Source organism: Cibotium barometz, chromosome 16 (genome assembly GCF_041138505.1).
Source record: "Cibotium barometz isolate CiBa-2024 chromosome 16, ASM4113850v1, whole genome shotgun sequence".
NCBI classification, from domain to species: Eukaryota; Viridiplantae; Streptophyta; class Polypodiopsida; order Cyatheales; family Cibotiaceae; genus Cibotium; species Cibotium barometz.
Window position 1 is genome coordinate 37,025,695 of NC_141061.1, and position 18,390 is coordinate 37,044,084.

General features: G+C 47.0%; 1 protein-coding gene across 8 annotated transcripts in view; it reads left to right on the top strand.

The window, feature by feature from the left end:
• Positions 1 to 214: 214 nt before the first annotated feature.
• LOC147630606 (uncharacterized) overlaps positions 215 to 18,390 on the top strand; it is a 280,387-nt gene continuing 262,211 nt past the window's right edge. For all 8 annotated transcript variants that reach the window (XM_086810544.1, XM_086810547.1, XM_086810550.1 and 5 more), the window contains exons 1-2: positions 215 to 317; positions 460 to 582. In XM_086810544.1, coding sequence (XP_086666670.1) covers positions 282 to 317; positions 460 to 582 — 159 coding nt within the window. In that variant the 5' untranslated portion in view covers positions 215 to 281. The remainder of the gene's footprint in view (positions 318 to 459; positions 583 to 18,390) is intronic.

The following is an 18,390-nucleotide window of genomic DNA, read 5'->3' on the forward strand; positions in this document are numbered from 1 at the left end:
TAATTGGTTTTAGTAGGATAAAGTCCTCTCTCTCTCTCTCTCTCTTGTTAGGACGCTACCAAGGCTCGGAGTGAAACCAAGCCCATTGGTGACGGATAAAATATATATTCTCTAGGCATACATACATTTGTGTTTAAAGGCCTTTGGCTTAATATTTAGTAAAACACCAATTAAGCAAGTTTTGTACTAATACTAACTATGACCAACTTCTTGGGAATTCTTCTATTGGTTAGTACCACCTTAGTGAACGATCTTGGCTTGTGTGCGCGCACAACAGCGGCATGGCTGAAGAAAGCCCAGCCTTCGCTTTTGTCCAGGTTTTGGTCTCCCACTTCTTTCTTCTTCCTTTTCCGTCCCTCTCTTTGCGTGCACGTTGTGTGCGCTAAGTTTGCTATTCTGTTTTCGAACAAGCCCCGACTAAGTTCCCTCCTGTTTTTCGTGTTTTGAACTGGTGGCCAGAGCATCCAACGAGACTTGAACTGCGTGTGCGATCCCGATCGAAGCACCAGGTGGAAGGCTCTCGAGAGACTGCACAAGCGATTGGCCCTGCAAGATACCCTCCCATCTCCTCAAATACTGCAGGTTAGTCATGCCCATGCTCTTTTACATAGTCTGCCTTTTTTCCTATACCATTTTCAAGTAGCCGTGTGGAATGATGAAATTAGAAGTGAGCATAATATATACAATGAACGATGAACTTTGACGGCTCAAAAATAAAATGCTGCAGTGAAGGATAGCTTGGGGTGATGCTAGAGGCACAGTAGACGTAGAAATGGAAGAGCCTCCCAAAAGCATCCGCCAGAGAAGCTTTTGAAAGCAGCCAGCTCTGCAACCTGAGTTCATAATGTGACTACCTCCATGTCTTGCTGAGACGGAGGCACGAAGAGCAGTGAGGTCTGCCTCATGTGCTTCCTGAGTGGAAGAGACAGCCGTCCCTGAAGAGAGTAGGGCCTCCTTCAAGGAAGAGACCTCTGCTCTAAGTGTTGTGATGGTACTCTCCGTGTGAGAAGATGAAAGGGCCGCCTGCAAAGAAGAGACCTCCGCTCTGAGTGCTATGATGATGTATTGAACCCGAGAACATTCAACCACTGGTGAGAGGATGTCCACATAGAGACTGTCCAGGTCACGGACAATACAATGGGCACGAGCCAAGGGAAGCCACTTCGACGGGTCAGGAAACCTGGTGAAAGACAGATCCTCAACACAAATATCATCCTAGGGAGCATAAGAGAGCGGAGAATCTGGAAACACAAAAACCTCCGGAGACTCGAGAGGCTCTGTGTAGAAGGAAAGACCATGAGAGGTACCCAGTGGTGAGATGCTGACAGTTTTCCCTCCTTCAGCCCAAGAGGGTGCAGCCATAAGAATGGAAACCTGGGGGGAGATGAGGGGGATTTCCTGTTGTGTGGAAGGAGAGGTAGAAGCAACTTCTGCTGATTGACGACGTAGTACCCACTGTGGGGTGGGGAAAACATCCGGTACTTGGAGCCATGGGGAGGATGGTACAAGAGGAAGGGGGTACTTCAAGCCCATCGCCATGGGTGGAGGGGGGGTTAGCGATGCAGTAAATGGAGATGAAGTGGGATGAGAAGTGCAATTGCTGGCGGGAATGGGTCAAAAGTGGTGTGAAGGGGGATCTCACAGAATTAAAAGGAGTAGCAAAAAATTGCGTGCAATTGCATGAAACGGTGGCTCAAAGAATAAGAGGATAGGGCCAAAAGAGACACGGGCGCTACTAAGATCAATGGCCGGAATCTGAGTAATGGAGAGAATAGGAATGATGGTTTTGGGTAGAGGGACGAGGAGGACCAATAAGTTGGGGGATGGTAGCTGTGGTGAGGAGACCTGTACGAATGATAGGAAAGTGTGATGAGGTTGTACATTGAGAGGGGGCCACATCGGGAGGGCAGATGGAGGCGAGTCCTGCCAAGCATATTCCGAGAGTTCCGATGGAGTGAAGAGCGTATGTAGTTGTGGTCAGGTCAATGGTTCAGGTGTTGAAAATTGATGGTATAGGACGGATTTTTGGAAGTAAGGGAGGGAGTGAGATGGAAAAAGGGTGGATAGAAGGAGGGTGATTAAGAGGCTGTGAGCCAGCCTGAGGGGATGGGCTGGTGGAGTAGGAAAGAGGAGGGTGATATGATGGGTCACGGCTATCAAGCGATCGTTTCCTCCATCGTAGAGAAAGGGCGATCGTTTCCACCATCCATCTCTTGCGTCCGTTTTCTGGCAGGCGGCTGCCATATTCTACTGTACGGCTGCGCATACTCTCCCAGGCGGTTGCTAAACCATCTACGCTGCTCCTCTGCAGGCGACTGGCCGCCACTCCACAGGCTGCGCATACCCACCTAGGCTGCAGCCAGGCATCTATATACAGCAGCCAGGCGCCCCTTTTCCTCTCACAGGCGGCTGAACTCTCTATCTGGTGGCTGTTTACCCACAGGCTGTGCTGCCTTGTTCTTTTGTAGGCAGACGTGGGCCATCTTCAGCAGCATACTACAGCAGCCAGCTGTGTGACCATCACCAGCAGACCGTGGGCGTGCTTCTCCAACACGTTGCACTCTGCAGCCGGGCAGTTGTTCCACCACCAGCAGGCCACGCTCCAGCTACTCAGGTGGCTGTACCTTTCATGCGTAGCTGTTTCTGTTGGTAGCTGTGTTCCTTCAGCAAGGTATTACCTCTCCTAAGGCGGCCGCTCCATTTCCTTCTTTGCAAGAGGTTGCACTTCTTTTCCATTGGCGGCTACAAGAGGACTTTACCCCTCCTAGGTGGCAACACTTTCTACACAGACACATCCGGGTATTGGTCTTCCATCTGCCAACTCAAGTAAGTGAATTTCAGATTTTAGTAAAGCACTTTGTGATAAATCTGATAAGGGATTCTCTCCACTGCAGCACCCGTTCGGTGCCAGGTAGTCCAAGCTATTGAGAACCTCGGTCCAAAGGTGCTGAGATCGGGAGAGCCAAGCGTTAGTACGAGAGCGCCTGTTTGTGCGTGGTCTTGGAACACCAGTTGGGCGCTCTCTGCGGAGTCCAGTGAAAGCACAGGACTGTAGAGATTGGACCACGCTAGTGGTCGTTCTGCTTCGAATATCTACTTCGAGCTATTTGTTTGGTACTGTATTCATTTGTACATGGACATCATCTGGTTCTTGGAACCCATGGAGCATTGTATTTGTTAAATACTCCCAATAAATATATCATATGTTGAGGGGGGGGTCGGCCCGTTCCGGCCCCAGTGCTGGTGTCCATTTATTTCATTTCATTTCAATTTCAAGTTGTTATTAAGTTGTCCATTTCAAATTGTGGTATTAAGTTGTGCTATTACGCGTGTGGGTGTCCAACGGAGTCTTTCCCACTTGACGGGGTCGGTTTCAGCTCGCCTTCGGGACAACCATTAGAACCCTTTTTAGGATTGATTTGTTGTATGCGGTGATCCCATTGTGAGCCCTAGTCCAGGGACATGTCAACAAGCATGAGCTATATAGGTCACATCTGAAGCCTTAGGTGTCCGTATGTGTCACTTAACCCACTTGGAGAATAGAGCATGTAGGTTATCCTAGAGTAGAAGAATTGTAGAAGCATGTAGGTTTCATAGGCGTTGGCTAGCCTTAGGGCCAGCCATAATAGGGCTCGTATATGGGCTGCCCACCAAGAGCCACAAAAGGGGCTAGCATGAGCCCTTGGCATGGGGAGCCAGCAGGCAAGACCCACTAGCCACATGCGTGAACAAGCGATTGCATAAATGTGATTTTCATCATGTCGTGGACAAGGGAAATCAGGGCGAAAGCATGAAGAGCAATCCAACTGCATGTAGGTGATCTTATATAAGGCGCCTTCAGTCTCTTGCATGAATCATCTCAATTCTCTCATACTTCATCAGCGAAAAACAGCCTCTATTATGTGTGCTTGAGTCTTCTGACTTGTGCAGACATCTTCAGCAAGAGCACTTTATTGTGCTACAGTCCAAGACAACAGAAGAAATCCTCTCCGCATTCAGCCATCAGTCCCGCATCCCCTCAATAGATTTGGGTGTGCATATTGGCTTTGAAGTGGCTTCTAAAGTGACTTCAGACCGCTTGGTGGTTCAGTCGTCGATGTTTGGTCTATCTCATCCTTGCGTTTGGCATTCCATAGTCAACCATCATCAGTAAGTTTCTTTGCATTGTAAAGAAGTTCTCCAAAGTAATAAAGCATATACTCTTGCTTGCGGAAGGGGCCCTTAAGTGGGTAGTTGGTGTCACGATTGTGACGTGTTTATATATCAGATTATCTCTTCATTGCTGATTACTGTTGCAGATACAAAGAGTCACCAGCCAAAGGGAACCCCTACCCTCGACTGGTTGCGACTCTTCGTCAAAGGATGTACCTCTTCATCGAATAGCCACATCTCTTCGACGAATGGTTGTATCCCTTAGTGAATGGTTGTGCCTCTACATCGACTGGACACATCCCTTAGCCTAAAAGTTGTACCCTTTCGTCTAAGGTCATGTCCTTTCATCAAAGGACATGCCTCTTCAAATGTGTCTCTTCATCTCCTATATAAGAGACCTATTGTACTCAGTTTAATAACAACAAGTCAATTCAATCTTGTCTCAAGTGTTCTCCTGAAGGTTCTTGTTCTAAGTTAATTACTTAAATAGTAATTAGTACACAATATGCAGGATTAACAACATAATCCTCACAGTGGTATCAGAGCAAATTTTTTTCCTACCCGTGGGTTGTGAAGCCCTCACCCTCTCTGCGGCACTCCCTCATCCACCTCTCCTCTCGGTGTTGTATGGAAGAAGCAGAGCGATGGCGGACTTGGCGTGAATCTTTGCTTGTAGTAATGTAAACAAGTACACAAGGTCTCACACCCATATACACGTGTTGTGTGTATAGCAGAGAGGGACCCCCTGCAGTATTTCCGGAATGCCCTCCCTCCCTGCTGCCGGTGGCGTTCGCAACATGGCAGGAACTGCCCCCTTCGCTGCTGACTATGGAGCCCCCCTCTCTTCGCCTTGGTTGCTGCCAACCGGCGCTCTTGTTTGCTGAGCGTGGCTGCCTACTATATGCTGAGCGTGGCTGAGCGTCACCTCCACTCCTACTTTGTGTGCTACTATATGCAGTGACTGCTGGTTCAACACTGTTCGCAGCGACCCATTCGGCGATCAGCCTTCGAAGCGTCACCTCCACGCGGCGATTCAGCTTTCGAAGCGTCACCTCCACCCGGCGACGGCCTTCGAAGCGTCAACCTTCAAAAAAAAACAAAACACCAATACACAACATTAATAAGTGTACTGCCACGTGGAATTCAAAAAAAAAAAACCCAAACCCAACAGGCGTGCGTAACCGGCTAGGCGTGCGCTGGCCGCCCGTTTGGGATTTGCTGGTGTGAACAGCTACCGTGGGCGACTCGAAAACCACCACCCGGCTGTCAGGATGTCGCCTAGTTCTTACTCGCCTCCTTCTCTCCAGCGAATAGGCGCCCTTCTTCCTGGCTGTTCGTGGGTTTTCCTGGCTTTGCCCACACCACATACCTTGTGTGCTCTCGCCCCCTACGTGCATGCTTCATGGACAACTTCCCGGAGGAACCCGACATGCACATCTCTTACCTAAGTTACATCGACGAGATCCCCGAGGCTGTTCTTCCCGAACACAGCCCTCCTCGTGCCCTCACTCCGGATTCAGTGCCACTACCCGCCGATGTTGGGTGGATTCCAAGTCTTTCAGCCTCTCCAATCCCAGCATCCCCGGCCTCTCAGGTGTACCGCATTCATGTCAGCAGCCCGCATGTGACCGAACCCGACACTTGGGCGATTTGGACTATCTTCCCGCCGATCCTCAGATGGAAGCCTTGCTGATGACTACTCTCCAACAACAGATGGAGGATTTGCAAAAGGCATTTTTCGACGGAATGGCATCAATGAGATCCCAGATGGAAGACATGCAGCAGCGGCACCAACATCAGCGCGAGGGACCCAGGAAGTCCCAGCGAGCGCATCGTTCGCATTCTCCACAGTCATCATCATCATCCTCGGTGGGACAGCAGGACGATCCCTTACCTCCTCCCGATCCGACTGCCGAGCGTGGTTCTTCAGAGACAACTAGACACAAAGTATCTTCGTGCGAGCAACGCAAGCCTCAGCATGGATATTCTTGGAAATGTTACAGCTCTAAGCAACCAACTTCTTATTGGAATCATCAGCAACAAAAGCAGCAACATGAAGCTTCCAAAGGATCACATCTTGGAAAGAAATCAGCCATATCAAGATGGGCTTACTTAGTGGCACGTGTGTCCGACCCTAGTCGAGTACTCGGTCGTGAACGCCGCGACGTTGGACAAGTTTCCCCTCGCGAGCAATGCCCTACATTCAAGTCCTTGCAAGCTCTTGGTGGCAGTGTTGAAGACTTACTCATTCTCACGTTGTGCAAGAGGATCCTTGAGAGGTCTAAGAGGCGCAAACAACCTCAACCTCCCCCTTCTACATTGGAAGCCTTAATACCCGCTGAGAAAGCTGAAGATTCAGAAGATTCTTGTACATGTGTGACAAATACAATGTCCACAACTCCTTTTCTTGCCGTGACCCAGGCACAAGCACTAGCCTCGTCACCGCCCGTGCAAAACGAAGTCTTTGCCTCTGACCAGATACCTGACGCCGTGGTGAATGATGCTTCTTCTTCAAAAATGAAGACTCCAGTCCTTACCTTCAGTGGTGCAAATGAATCTTTGGACATAACTTGTCCCGAGAATAACTTTCTAAGCAAAGAAAAGCATATGGAAGATATTTCTTCTCAACCTACGACAACACTTGAAGACTTTTGTGTTCCAAACAAGCCAATGGAATCCCTTTCAGATTTCCAAATGATGGTCACTACCCAAATGCAAAGCGTGGTGACACAATCAGATAATTTACCAATAGTTTCACTTGAAGCAGATAAAGATTCAGTCTTTTCTTGGACAAAGCTCGAAGTTACCAATGATGTTAACAAAAGAGTTCCAGATATGATTCTCATACTTTCGGTAAAGATGAGACAAGTTGCAGATGCAGGTAATATTCAGTTTGGTATATGCAAGATTGTTATGGTCAACAATAATGCCATGACATGGGATCTAGCAGCTAGAGCTTTGGATGCAGAAGCAATTCAATCATTTCCCTTCTTCCAGAGTCTCAACAACTACCCCTGGGTTTTATTTTAAATGGGAGGGAATGTCACGATTGTGACGTGTTTATATATCAGATTATCTCTTCATTGCTGATTACTGTTGCAGATACAAAGAGTCACCAGCCAAAGGGAACCCCTACCCTCGACTGGTTGCGACTCTTCGTCAAAGGATGTACCTCTTCATCGAATAGCCACATCTCTTCGACGAATGGTTGTATCCCTTAGTGAATGGTTGTGCCTCTACATCGACTGGACACATCCCTTAGCCTAAAAGTTGTACCCTTTCGTCTAAGGTCATGTCCTTTCATCAAAGGACATGCCTCTTCAAATGTGTCTCTTCATCTCCTATATAAGAGACCTATTGTACTCAGTTTAATAACAACAAGTCAATTCAATCTTGTCTCAAGTGTTCTCCTGAAGGTTCTTGTTCTAAGTTAATTACTTAAATAGTAATTAGTACACAATATGCAGGATTAACAACATAATCCTCACAGTTGGGACCCAATCTATCTCCTATGTATAAAGATTAAAGTGGATTGCTTAAGCTTACTTAAAAAAAGGTATGAGGAAGGCCTTATTTGCGAGCTACATGATGATACCTATTGCATGCTACATTGGTATCAGAGCTTCTGGTTGTGACCCAGCTTGGCTACCTAAAGTGAGCATTCCGTGGATGGTAAAATTGAGGTCGGGAAAAACCACCCACCCATCCACCATTTCAGGAGAAGAAGAAAGAAGCTTCAAAAAAAGACACCAGAGCAGAAGAAAGTGTCCAAGAAGACACCACCAAAGAAGAAACGCTTCTGCAAAGCTCTAGAGATTTCCTTCAAGAGCTGATGGAGCAAAATAGATTGTTAAAACTGCAACTTGAAATGACAAAAGAGGCAGAAATGCGTGAAGAGTAGGGTCCCACAGAATTTGAACCCGTTCTCCCTAATGGAGCAACAAAGACTTGCTGAGGAACGAAGGCCAAGGAAGCCAAACGTAGGGTTGAAGAAGATCGGCACCGTGCAAAACTCGTGGCTCTAGAGCATCAACACAAGCTAGATCAAGCAACTCAGGCGGTAAAAAAAACATAGAGGTAAAACCTAAGAAGCTGCCTGAGGAGAAGGCCAAGGTGGGCATTTCTAGAGGTTACCTCTGGCTAGAAGAGCAAAAGTAGTACCAAGTAGAGAACCAATGTTCTTCAGCCATCATGTGGGGCATGGTAAGGACTGTACAAAGTGGTAGGCTGAGAAATTTGCCAAGTCGCCGTCCTCTACCATGGACATTGCGCAACAGCTACTATAGCTATAGCTACGCCTCCACCCTCAATTTCTAATGCTGTTTAGCTTTTTCCCGCTTTGAATCTAGTGTCCCTAGTGATATTTGATGGTAAGCAAGAGGGTGAGGTTGAAGGGTAGATGAAAGCTTTGATTTGTGCCTGTGGCACAATAGAGGGACCTCAACTCGTTGTTCTTTTCGACATGGGCAGCTCTAAGGATGGCATCTCTCCGTAGTTGGTTGCTAAGATGGACTGAGTATCACACCATCTAGTTGTGGACGGGTTTACATTTGGTCTTCGCACACACCACTCACAAAGCTCATCAGTTTCGATTCCATGTTCGGAAGGTGACATTTCAGCGAGACTGCAGTGTTTCACCACTTTTGGGGGGTCACATGATTCTCGGCATCTAGTGGTTTCGGGAGTGTGCACCCATCCGTGATTGGCATTAAGACATCTTCACTATAGTTGACGGTCTTCCTGAGCCTTTCATAATTCGTAGGGGTAGGAGCATTCTTGGAATTCCACTCATTTCTCATGTCCAGGTCCAACATGCAATTGGAAAAGGACCTGAGTGTATGTTGATCTATGTCCGCAATCAACAGTCTGATGTTCATATAGGAACACCTTTAGAGCAATGGTTGGCAGGTCTATTTCCAAGGTTTCGAGGGACAATCTCCCACCCATTTGTCCAGAGAGGATCATTAGATTGAGTTGATCCAAGGGATAGAGCCTCTATTGCCCTGTCCAAGGCATTGTAGGGTGAGTTGGAACAATATTGTCCGAGTTACTTTGGGCTAGATTTATTCGGTCATCATCCTTGCCGTATGTTGCACCCATATTATTTGTCCAGAAGAAAGATAAGACCACACGTTTATGTGTGGACTACATGGCACTTGATAAGCTCACATCAAGAACAAGTTCCAATGCCCAAACATTGAGTACATTTTGGAGCGTCTCTATGGTGCTAAGTGTTTTTCCAAGATAGATCTCAAGAGTAGCTACCATCAACCATCAAGTGTGGATCTTTGAGGCCGACATCCCAAAGATGGCTTTCAAGACCAAGTGTGTGCATTATGAGTTTGTGGTGATGTTGTTTGGACTCACCAATGCACCAATGCCGTTCAATAAGATGATGTCTCAGGTGTTCATAGAGCTCATTGGAAAGTGCGTATTCATCTTTTTGGATGACATACTTATTTCTTCTACCACTACAGAGCAGCATTAGTAGAATGTAGAGAAAGTCTTGTAACTTTTGAAGCACAATAAGCTCTACATCAATGAGAAGAAGAGTGCATTTGGACTATTAGAAGTTCATTACCTGGGATATGTTATCAGTGCTTTTGGTATTTGCCTTGACCTCGAAAAGGTGCAAGCTATACTGATTGTGGGTCTTTGCCAGGCCTCTTGTACGTATATGCACAAGTGTTTGGACCTTGCAGCATCTCTTACAGATCTGCTCAAGGGGGTGAAGATGTCACCAGAAAATGTCCATTATGAGCAAGGCTCTTGAGGCATTTCATGCATGCCTCAAAAGCAGGAGTTCTTCACCTGACATCATGGGATGACTTGTTTGAGGTTATTACCGAGGCTAGCAATGTGGCCTTTGGAGCTGTTTTATAACAAGATGGTAGACCAGTGGCTTATTACAGTCGGAAGTGAATGTAGCTGAAAAGAACTATTTGGTATTTGAGGAGCTATCGGGGGTGATCACATCACTCGATCATTGGAAGACTTTTCTTTATGGGAGGGAGTTCACAGCAAAAATGGATCACAAGGCACTTAAAATGGTTACCAACCATACCTATCTTTAACACCTCCTCACAGTGGATAAGTAGATCTGCAGTACAATTTACATACAGTGGAGAGTGTGTGGAGTATGTTACCTCGTATGTACACCTTGGGATCACTTTTGCTGGACCTCAATTCTCGATGCGGAAGACGGCCGACGCTAGATTGATGAGGGGATATGCAGCCCTTGGCTCGCTAGAGAGGCAATGCTCAGAGATACAGTTTTAGGAGCCGAGGACGAAGCTTTGGCTATTTGATACTCTAGTTACACCTGCACTACTGTATGGTACCCCCATCTGGGTCCTAGCTTATACAATAGGAGGAGACAAAGGAGAGAGCCGGCCGAGATAGATACAGAGGAGGTATATGATGGGTGGAAGCCGATGGAGAGGCCCCTAGTGGCGATGATCTCACGCATGATTAGGAGTAGACCATCAGTGCCACATGAGATTGTGCGGGCAGAGATGGGGGCTACACCGATAGTGACAGAGGCTCTATTCTAGACAGTGACATACTGGCATAGGCTATGGGAGCTTCCACTTGATAGATACCCCTGGCTAGCCCTGGAGGATCCCCCGTAGTGTAAAGATATGATCTAGTGTGGAAAGCCCTCTCCTAAAGCCTGCCTGCCCCGGTGCTCTGAGTCTGCTCCTCGGACCATCTACTAAGCTCATGTTCCAAAATCAAACCATAAATCTTGGCCAAGGTGTGACCAATCATGATAGTCCTATAGTTGTTGGGGTCCATGGGGTCACCTGCTTTCAAGATAGGTACAATGGTATTCGATGGTCAGCTGACGGGGAAGCCTTCACATAAAGCCCTGTTAAACATGTGAACCAATAAAGGGGCTAGCGTGTCTCTAGCATGGGAGAAATGCTCGGTGATGAGTCCATCATGATCCTGTGCTCTCCCTGTCTGCATCCTGTCAATAGCATCTCTCACCATGCTGAGGTGAAAGAAGGAAGAGTGTGGGGGACGAGGTTCGGGTGGATGGGGGAGAGGTGGCTTGTCATGATAGTCCTATAGTTGTTGGGGTCCATGGGGTCACCTGCTTTCAAGATAGGTACAATGGTATTCGATGGCCAGCTGAGGGGGAAGCCTTCACATAAAGCCCGGTTAAACATCTGAACCAGTAAAGGGGCTAGCGTGTCTCTAGCATGGGAGAAATACTCGGTGAGGAGTCCATCATGATCCTGTGCTCTCCCAGTCTGCATCCTGTCAATAGCATCTCTCACCATGCTGAGGTGAAAGAAGGAAGAGTGTGGGGGACGAGGTTCGGGTGGATGGGGGAGAGGTGGCTTGTCACGTGCATCCCGCACTTGGATGCCACGTAGACATATCTATACAGAAGGTGCAGGACCTGGGATGGTGAACTGGTCCCATGTGAGCCAGTCCGGGACGAGTCAGCCAGGGATCATCTTAGCTGTCCGAGGACAGGTGTGCATTGTCCTGCACAGGAGTCTAAGGTCAGGTGTGCACTGTCCTGCACATGAAACAGTGCCAGTCCGCGTTGTGAGTCTCCCTCTGTATCTGGTATGGTACCGGATGCCAGATCACTGAGTAGTTAGTTAGGGTTTGCGTTTAGAACAAGGGGCCAGCCCATAGGGCTACCCCCGGTCTTTGTGTGGGCATGGGGATAGTGTGGAACCACCCCCATGAGGGCTAGGAAGGCCCTGGCTGAACCCACCAGCCATGGAGGGGCTGTAGGACAGCCCCAATGGGGCAGGCCAGGGGTAGCCGACTGATTATCCAGCCATGGAAGGGGTATAGGGCAAGTATGGGGCAGCCCCTACAGGCTGCCCAGTCCCCAAACAGCCTAGAAAAGGTGCCCAAACTTGACTTAAAGCAGGCGCCTGATGTCCAGCCAGCCAGGAAGAGATGTGCAGACTTTATGGGATTTTTTCCAGCATTTAATGGGATTTTTCCAGCATTTAATGCTGAATTTATAGTCGTGGGACAGAATATTGCTGGCCACCTGGATTTACAGCTGGCCGACTGCCCTTTATGGAGTAGTATAAATAGGGAGCCCACAATCCCATTGTTTCATCTCATTTCTCACCAAGAGCTCAAGCATAAAGAGGCTAGACAAGCCAAGAAGGTGCTAAGCAAAGGGGTGAAGGACTGCAGGTCAAGGGCAGGGAATTTCCAGCCAAGAAAGGTCAAGAATTTCTGTATTTTCTTTCAGATTTACATCATTCTAATAAAGCAAATACACCATCCGTGGTGGGGGCCCTATAGAGGGTATTTGGGACCCAATACTTTGTCCTCTCTCTCTCTCTCTCTCTCTCTCTCTATTTTCTGCACATCTTCATTCAGTTTGTGCGTTAATTTTGTCACGAAAAGAGTGCTGATTTTCTGAGCATTGAAGTTACCGATTCTTCTCCGAAGCTTCCACATGTTACAGTGGTATCAGAGCCTACTTCAAGTGCAAAGATTCAACAAAGAAACCAGAATTTTTTCTCGTTCGTGTGGTTGGTTTTCAGACGCCGGTGGACTACCCCTTTTGGAGTGACTCCTGTCTCTTGAAGGACGGTTGGTTTTTAGCCTCCGGACGTCTCCCACACAGATAGTGGATGGTCAGATTGCGTTCCGGAAAGGAAGTGCATTTTCCTTCTATGGCGAGCTTCGACGACGAGAGAGACCAAGAACCATGGGACCAGAGTACACCAGGCAGCCCAGCTAGGGCACCAGGCTTGAGTGTTACAGACATGTTCTAGCAGATGATGCGAGCAATTGCAGAACAGACAACCAAGTTGGACGAGCAGAAGGCGCAGATCTTGGCTTTGGAAGAGCGTACCCGTTCTCCAACGTCGCGTTTTCCATCTCCTTCTCCCTCCCCTTCCGTACCCCAGATTCCAGATCCTCGACACAGGGACCCTCTCGTGGGGTCACAGCCGCAGCCGAGCTCTTTGCTTGAGTTGCAGATGCGTGCATTGGAGATCTGACAACGAGAAGACGAACCATGCGATGCGTGGAACACGAGCGTTACTTGAAAGCTTTGGATGCCAGATTGACACCGGCGGCGCCCTCGAATCGTTTTCCCGAGAAAATGAACTTCAGTAAGTATAATGGTAAACTTGACTCCACAACTCTTTATTCATGGTTGCATCAGTTTGAAGCTTACTTTGCCGCGGTTAGAAAAACAGATACTGACAGAGTGATCTTAGCCAGTTGGTACTTGGAAGGTGAGGCCATTCCTTGGTGGTCAGTGGGCTCATGCCCACACCAGATTAGGTAATGCAGCTTATGTGTGGGGCGAGTTTGTCCGCGACCTTAAGTAGCGGTTTTTACCGCCCCACTACCTTGAACGACTCGAAGAGGAGTTCAGGGGAGCGCGTCAAAAGGCGCAACCAGTCCTTCAGTTTGCCAATAGAATTTCGACTCTATGTTTGCAATTAGGCTTATCTGATATGGACAAGAAAGGGCAGTTTTTGTATGGCCTTGACACGCAAATCCAATGGGAGTGCGTATGTTTAGGCCAGCCACCTTTGAAGATGCACTCTCGCTTGCGCAGAGTGCAGAAATGAAACATAATGGTGGCAAGCCCAAGACTTCCCAGCCGGCTTCTCCCAGGGCTACCGCCACGGGGAGCAGAGGCCGGGGTCTTCCCCAGGACAGAGCCCGGGATCCCGTGGCTCCAAGAACTCGAACAATGCGTCTAACCTTACTCCACAACAGAAAGCGAAGGCAGGCAAGACAGGTCGCAAGTTGAGTGTCGAGGAGCTTTCTCAGTACAAGGAGGGTAGATGTTTCTTTTGTCATACAAAAGGACATACTTCTCGGGATTGTCCGAAGAAGCCTCCAAAGCCCGCCGCCGCCGCCTCCACAGCTTCCGTGGTGAGCTCAGCTCCCATACAGACCCTAGCGGCTACCCCTAGTTCTTCAAACCCCGGTGCTTCAGTTGGAGAAATTATTAGCCGGGAGCTCCAAGATAAGCAGAAGGGCGTCCATGACCAGGAGTATGAGCGCAACGAATTGCTCAAGTCCTTTGGCTACATATGTGGCCAGAGAGTCGTTGTCTTGTTTGACAGTGGCAGCACGGAGGATGTGGTCACGGAACAAGCCGCTAGGCATGCCCGTTTCGATCTGACTTCGGTGGACAAACAGGTTGAGGGTTTTAGCACAGGCATGACAATGAGCGTCAAGTATGAAGCTCTAGGTGCTAACTTAGTTATTTAGGGCATAGAGTTTGTGCGTGATTTTATGGTTGCCCCTCTTGTAGGAGCAGACATAATTTTGGATATTCAGTGGTTTCACAAGTTTCTTCGTGATGTCAAGTGGGACAAGCACACGTTCTAGATCAATCGGAATGTGTCAAACGCCTCGGTGACCATTAAGTGTGAGCCAGGAATTCCGAACTTTTCGCTCATTAGTCACTTGCAGGCTAAGCGAGCAATTAGGAAAGGCGCACAGTGTGCGATGATTTACATCCAGACAGCCCAGACGGTGGTGTGAGGATTATGTTGTTAATCCTGCATATTGTGTACTAATTACTACTTAAGTAATTAACTTAGAACAAGAACCTTCAGGAGAACACTTGAGACAAGATTGAATTGACTCGTTGTTATTAAACTGAGTACAATAGGTCTCTTATATAGGAGATGAAGAGACACATTTGAAGAGGCATGTCCTTTGATGAAAGGACATGACTCTAGACGAAAGGGTACAACTTTTAGGCTAAGGGATGTGTCCAGTCGATGTAGAGGCACAACCATTCACTAAGGGATACAACCATTCGTCGAAGAGATGTGGCTATTCGATGAAGAGGTACATCCTTTGACGAAGAGTCGCAACCAGTCGAGGGTAGGGGTTCCCTTTGGCTGGTAACTCTTTGCATCTGCAACAGTAATCAGCAATGTAGAGAGAATCTGATATATAAACACGTCACAATCGTGACATTCCCTCCCATTTAAAATAAAACCCATGTGTCAAATGATAGACATCCGTTTGTCGAAGAACTCCTGCAGAAGGTTAGGGTACTGCTGCATTTCTTCATCTGTTTGCCAAGTGGAATCAGACTCATCCAAGTCCATCCACTTCACAAGAAATTCTGCAGTCAACTTTCTTCTTGTTTCCTTCTGTCTTACGTCAAGTATTACTTCTGGAACAAGGATAATATGGTCATCTTCAATTTCTGGTACATATGAAGATAAGTCTGGAACAGGCGAATCTCCTTGAATATACTGTTTGAGCCAAGATATGTGAAAAGTTGGATGAATCTTTCCCCATGACGGTGGAAGTTCCAACTTATAACTGACAGTTGAATTTTTCTTAAGAATCTTGAAAGGCCCATAGAAGCGAGGTCGTAACTTGGGAAAAACTGACTTCACTGTTTTGTAGCGGTGAGGTGTCACATATAATAAGACCAAGTCTCCTTCTTGAAATTCTGCATGTCGACGATGCTTGTTGGCCTGTTTTTGATATTTTTGTTGCACATGGACCAATTTATCTCGAACTTGTACAAGCACATCTTGCATCTCCTGAACCAACTGATCTGCCAACGCCACTTTGTGTTGTAAAACAAAGTTTGTAGGCACAAGAGGAGTATGTCCATATGCTGCTTGAAATGGAGTTAATCCAATTGCTGAATGATGGGAATTATTATAAGCAAATTCCACGAGTGGTAAATAATCTTCCCATGATGCCAGACGGAATTGAATGTAATGTCGACACTCTTGAGCTCAAGAAAAAGAGCTCACCCGAAGGTGTCCCGTTCGCATCTTTCTCTCGGAGAGGCTCTGATACCATTGTCAAATCCCGAGATCTCTCCGTGAGGGAAACCTGCAAAAACATCTGAAACTCGCGGCGGGTTCCTGGGAGACTAGGGCCTTTGACACACTTGTTGATACCATCAATGCATATTAAAACATTTAAACATGGCCACAGCCTTAACACATATGCATCATCACTTTCAAAAAACATAAAGCTGGATAAAACATCCACAAATGCTGAAAATGGAGCTTGCACGTGTGACACCGCATAGAGGCCGGAATGGGCCGACCCCCCCCCTTGAAGTATTTTATTACCCAAGGAGAATAATATCATATACAAGCTTTGAGAGCCTTACTCTCCCCATGGGAGATGCCGGATTATCCCGACTCTTTCAGTCTGTCCATCTGTTTGAGGATGATAGGCTGAACTGAATAACAAATTCGTGCCAAGAGATTTGAACAAAGACGTCCAAAAATGTCCAGTGAACTTTGGATCTCTGTCAGAGATGATGGTCTTTGGTAAACCATGCAATTTGAAGACATGTTGCACGAATAATGATGCCACGTCTGGGGCTGAAGCAGCTTTCTTGCAAGGAATGAAATGTGCCATTTTGGAAAATCGATCAACCACCACAAGAATCTGAGCATTGCCTTTGGATGAACGAGGCAAGGTGGTGATAAAATCCATACTGATACTTTCCCATCTCTCATTGGGAACTGGCAATGGTTGAAGTAACCCTTGAGGAAGTTGTCGAGAGGCTTTCATTGTTTGACATGAATGACAAGCTTTGACAAATTTGATAACATCTTGCTGCATCTGAGGCCAAAAGTATGTAGCAGACAAAAGTTGATATGTCTTGTTGATACCAGGGTGAGCATCATAAGGGACTTCATGATGTTCTTGAATAAGAATCTTCCGCAATGAAGTATTGTGAGGCACACAAATGCGGTCAGAGAAGAACAGCAACTCATCTATGATAATATAGGCTGCAAACATGTGCATTTCTGCAGGACTGGGATTAGAAGATTTGAGAGCACGGAACGCATCTCCAAAATCTCTATCCGTCAAATATTCATTTTTGAAACAAGCAGGGATTTCCATTTGCACATCTCTGATGGCAAAATTAATGGCTCGAGGCATGCGACTTAAGGCATCTGCAACCACATTCTGAAGACCAGGAACATACTGAATAATCATGTGGAAATTAGCCAAGAATTCCACCCATCTGCCTTGTCGAGAGTTCATAACAGGCTGAGTGAAAATATACGTCAGAGATTGATGATCTGTACGTACAACTGAATCTGCTCCAAGAAGATAATGTCTCCATGTTCGATAAGCATGTACGATTGCCAAAAACTCCTTATCATACACAGGATACCTGCTTTGAATGGCTGAAAACTTTCTGCTGTCAAAAGCAATGACACGATCATTCTGCATCAAAACTCCACCAGAAGCACGATCTGAGGCATCTGTCATTACATCAAAGGGCTGAGTGGGATCTGCAATGGCCAAGACCGGGGTTGTCGTCAAGGCATGCTTGAGATCATTGAAGGATTGCTCAGCTTCTGAAGACCACTGAAGTTTGTCCAGCTTTGTCAGTTCTGTCAAAGGGGCAGCAATCTCCGAAAATCTATGCACCTTGTTGTGATAAAAGTTAGCAAGTCCCAAGAAAGATCGAACATCTGAAATGGTGAGAGGCAAAGGCCAATCCACAATCGCCTGAATCTTCTTAGGATCTACTGCAATCCCATTAGCAGAAATGATGTGACCAAGATATTCCACATGGTTTTTGAAAAATTCGCTCTTCTTTTTGTTGATGTACAGCACATTGTTGCGTAGTACTTCAAAGACTATCTGTAAATGCTCTTTGTGATCGACCATAGATCGGCTAAAAACCAGAATATCAAGGTAAACGATCACGAACTTATCCAAGTATGGCCCAAAAATTTCATTCATCAGGGTCATGAAAGTGGCCGGGGCATTGGTTAACCCAAAAGGTATGACCAAGAATTCATAATGGCCATATTTTGTCCGAAAGGCTGTCTTGTATTCATCACCATTACGGATACGAATTTGATGATAGCCAAACTTTAAATCAATCTTGGAAAACACCTTAGCACCAAGCAGTTGGTCGAACAATTCATCGATGCGAGGTAAAGGAAATTTGTTCTTGATTGTCAGCTTGTTGAGAGCTCGGTAATCAATGCAAAGCCGCATTGATCCATCCTTCTTCTTGACAAGTAAAACCGGGGCTCCGAAAGGACTTTTGCTGGGACGGATGTGACCTTTGTCCAGCAACTCCTGTAATTGCTTTTGTATCTCCTGAGATTCAGAGTAAGAAACACGGTAAGGAGCTCGGGTTGGAGGAGGTTGACCTGGGATAAGATCAATCGGGTGATCCACAGGACGAGGAGGAGGCAATGTCGTCGGAAGATCATTCGGAAACAAATCCTGAAAAGGCCTGAAGAAGGGTTG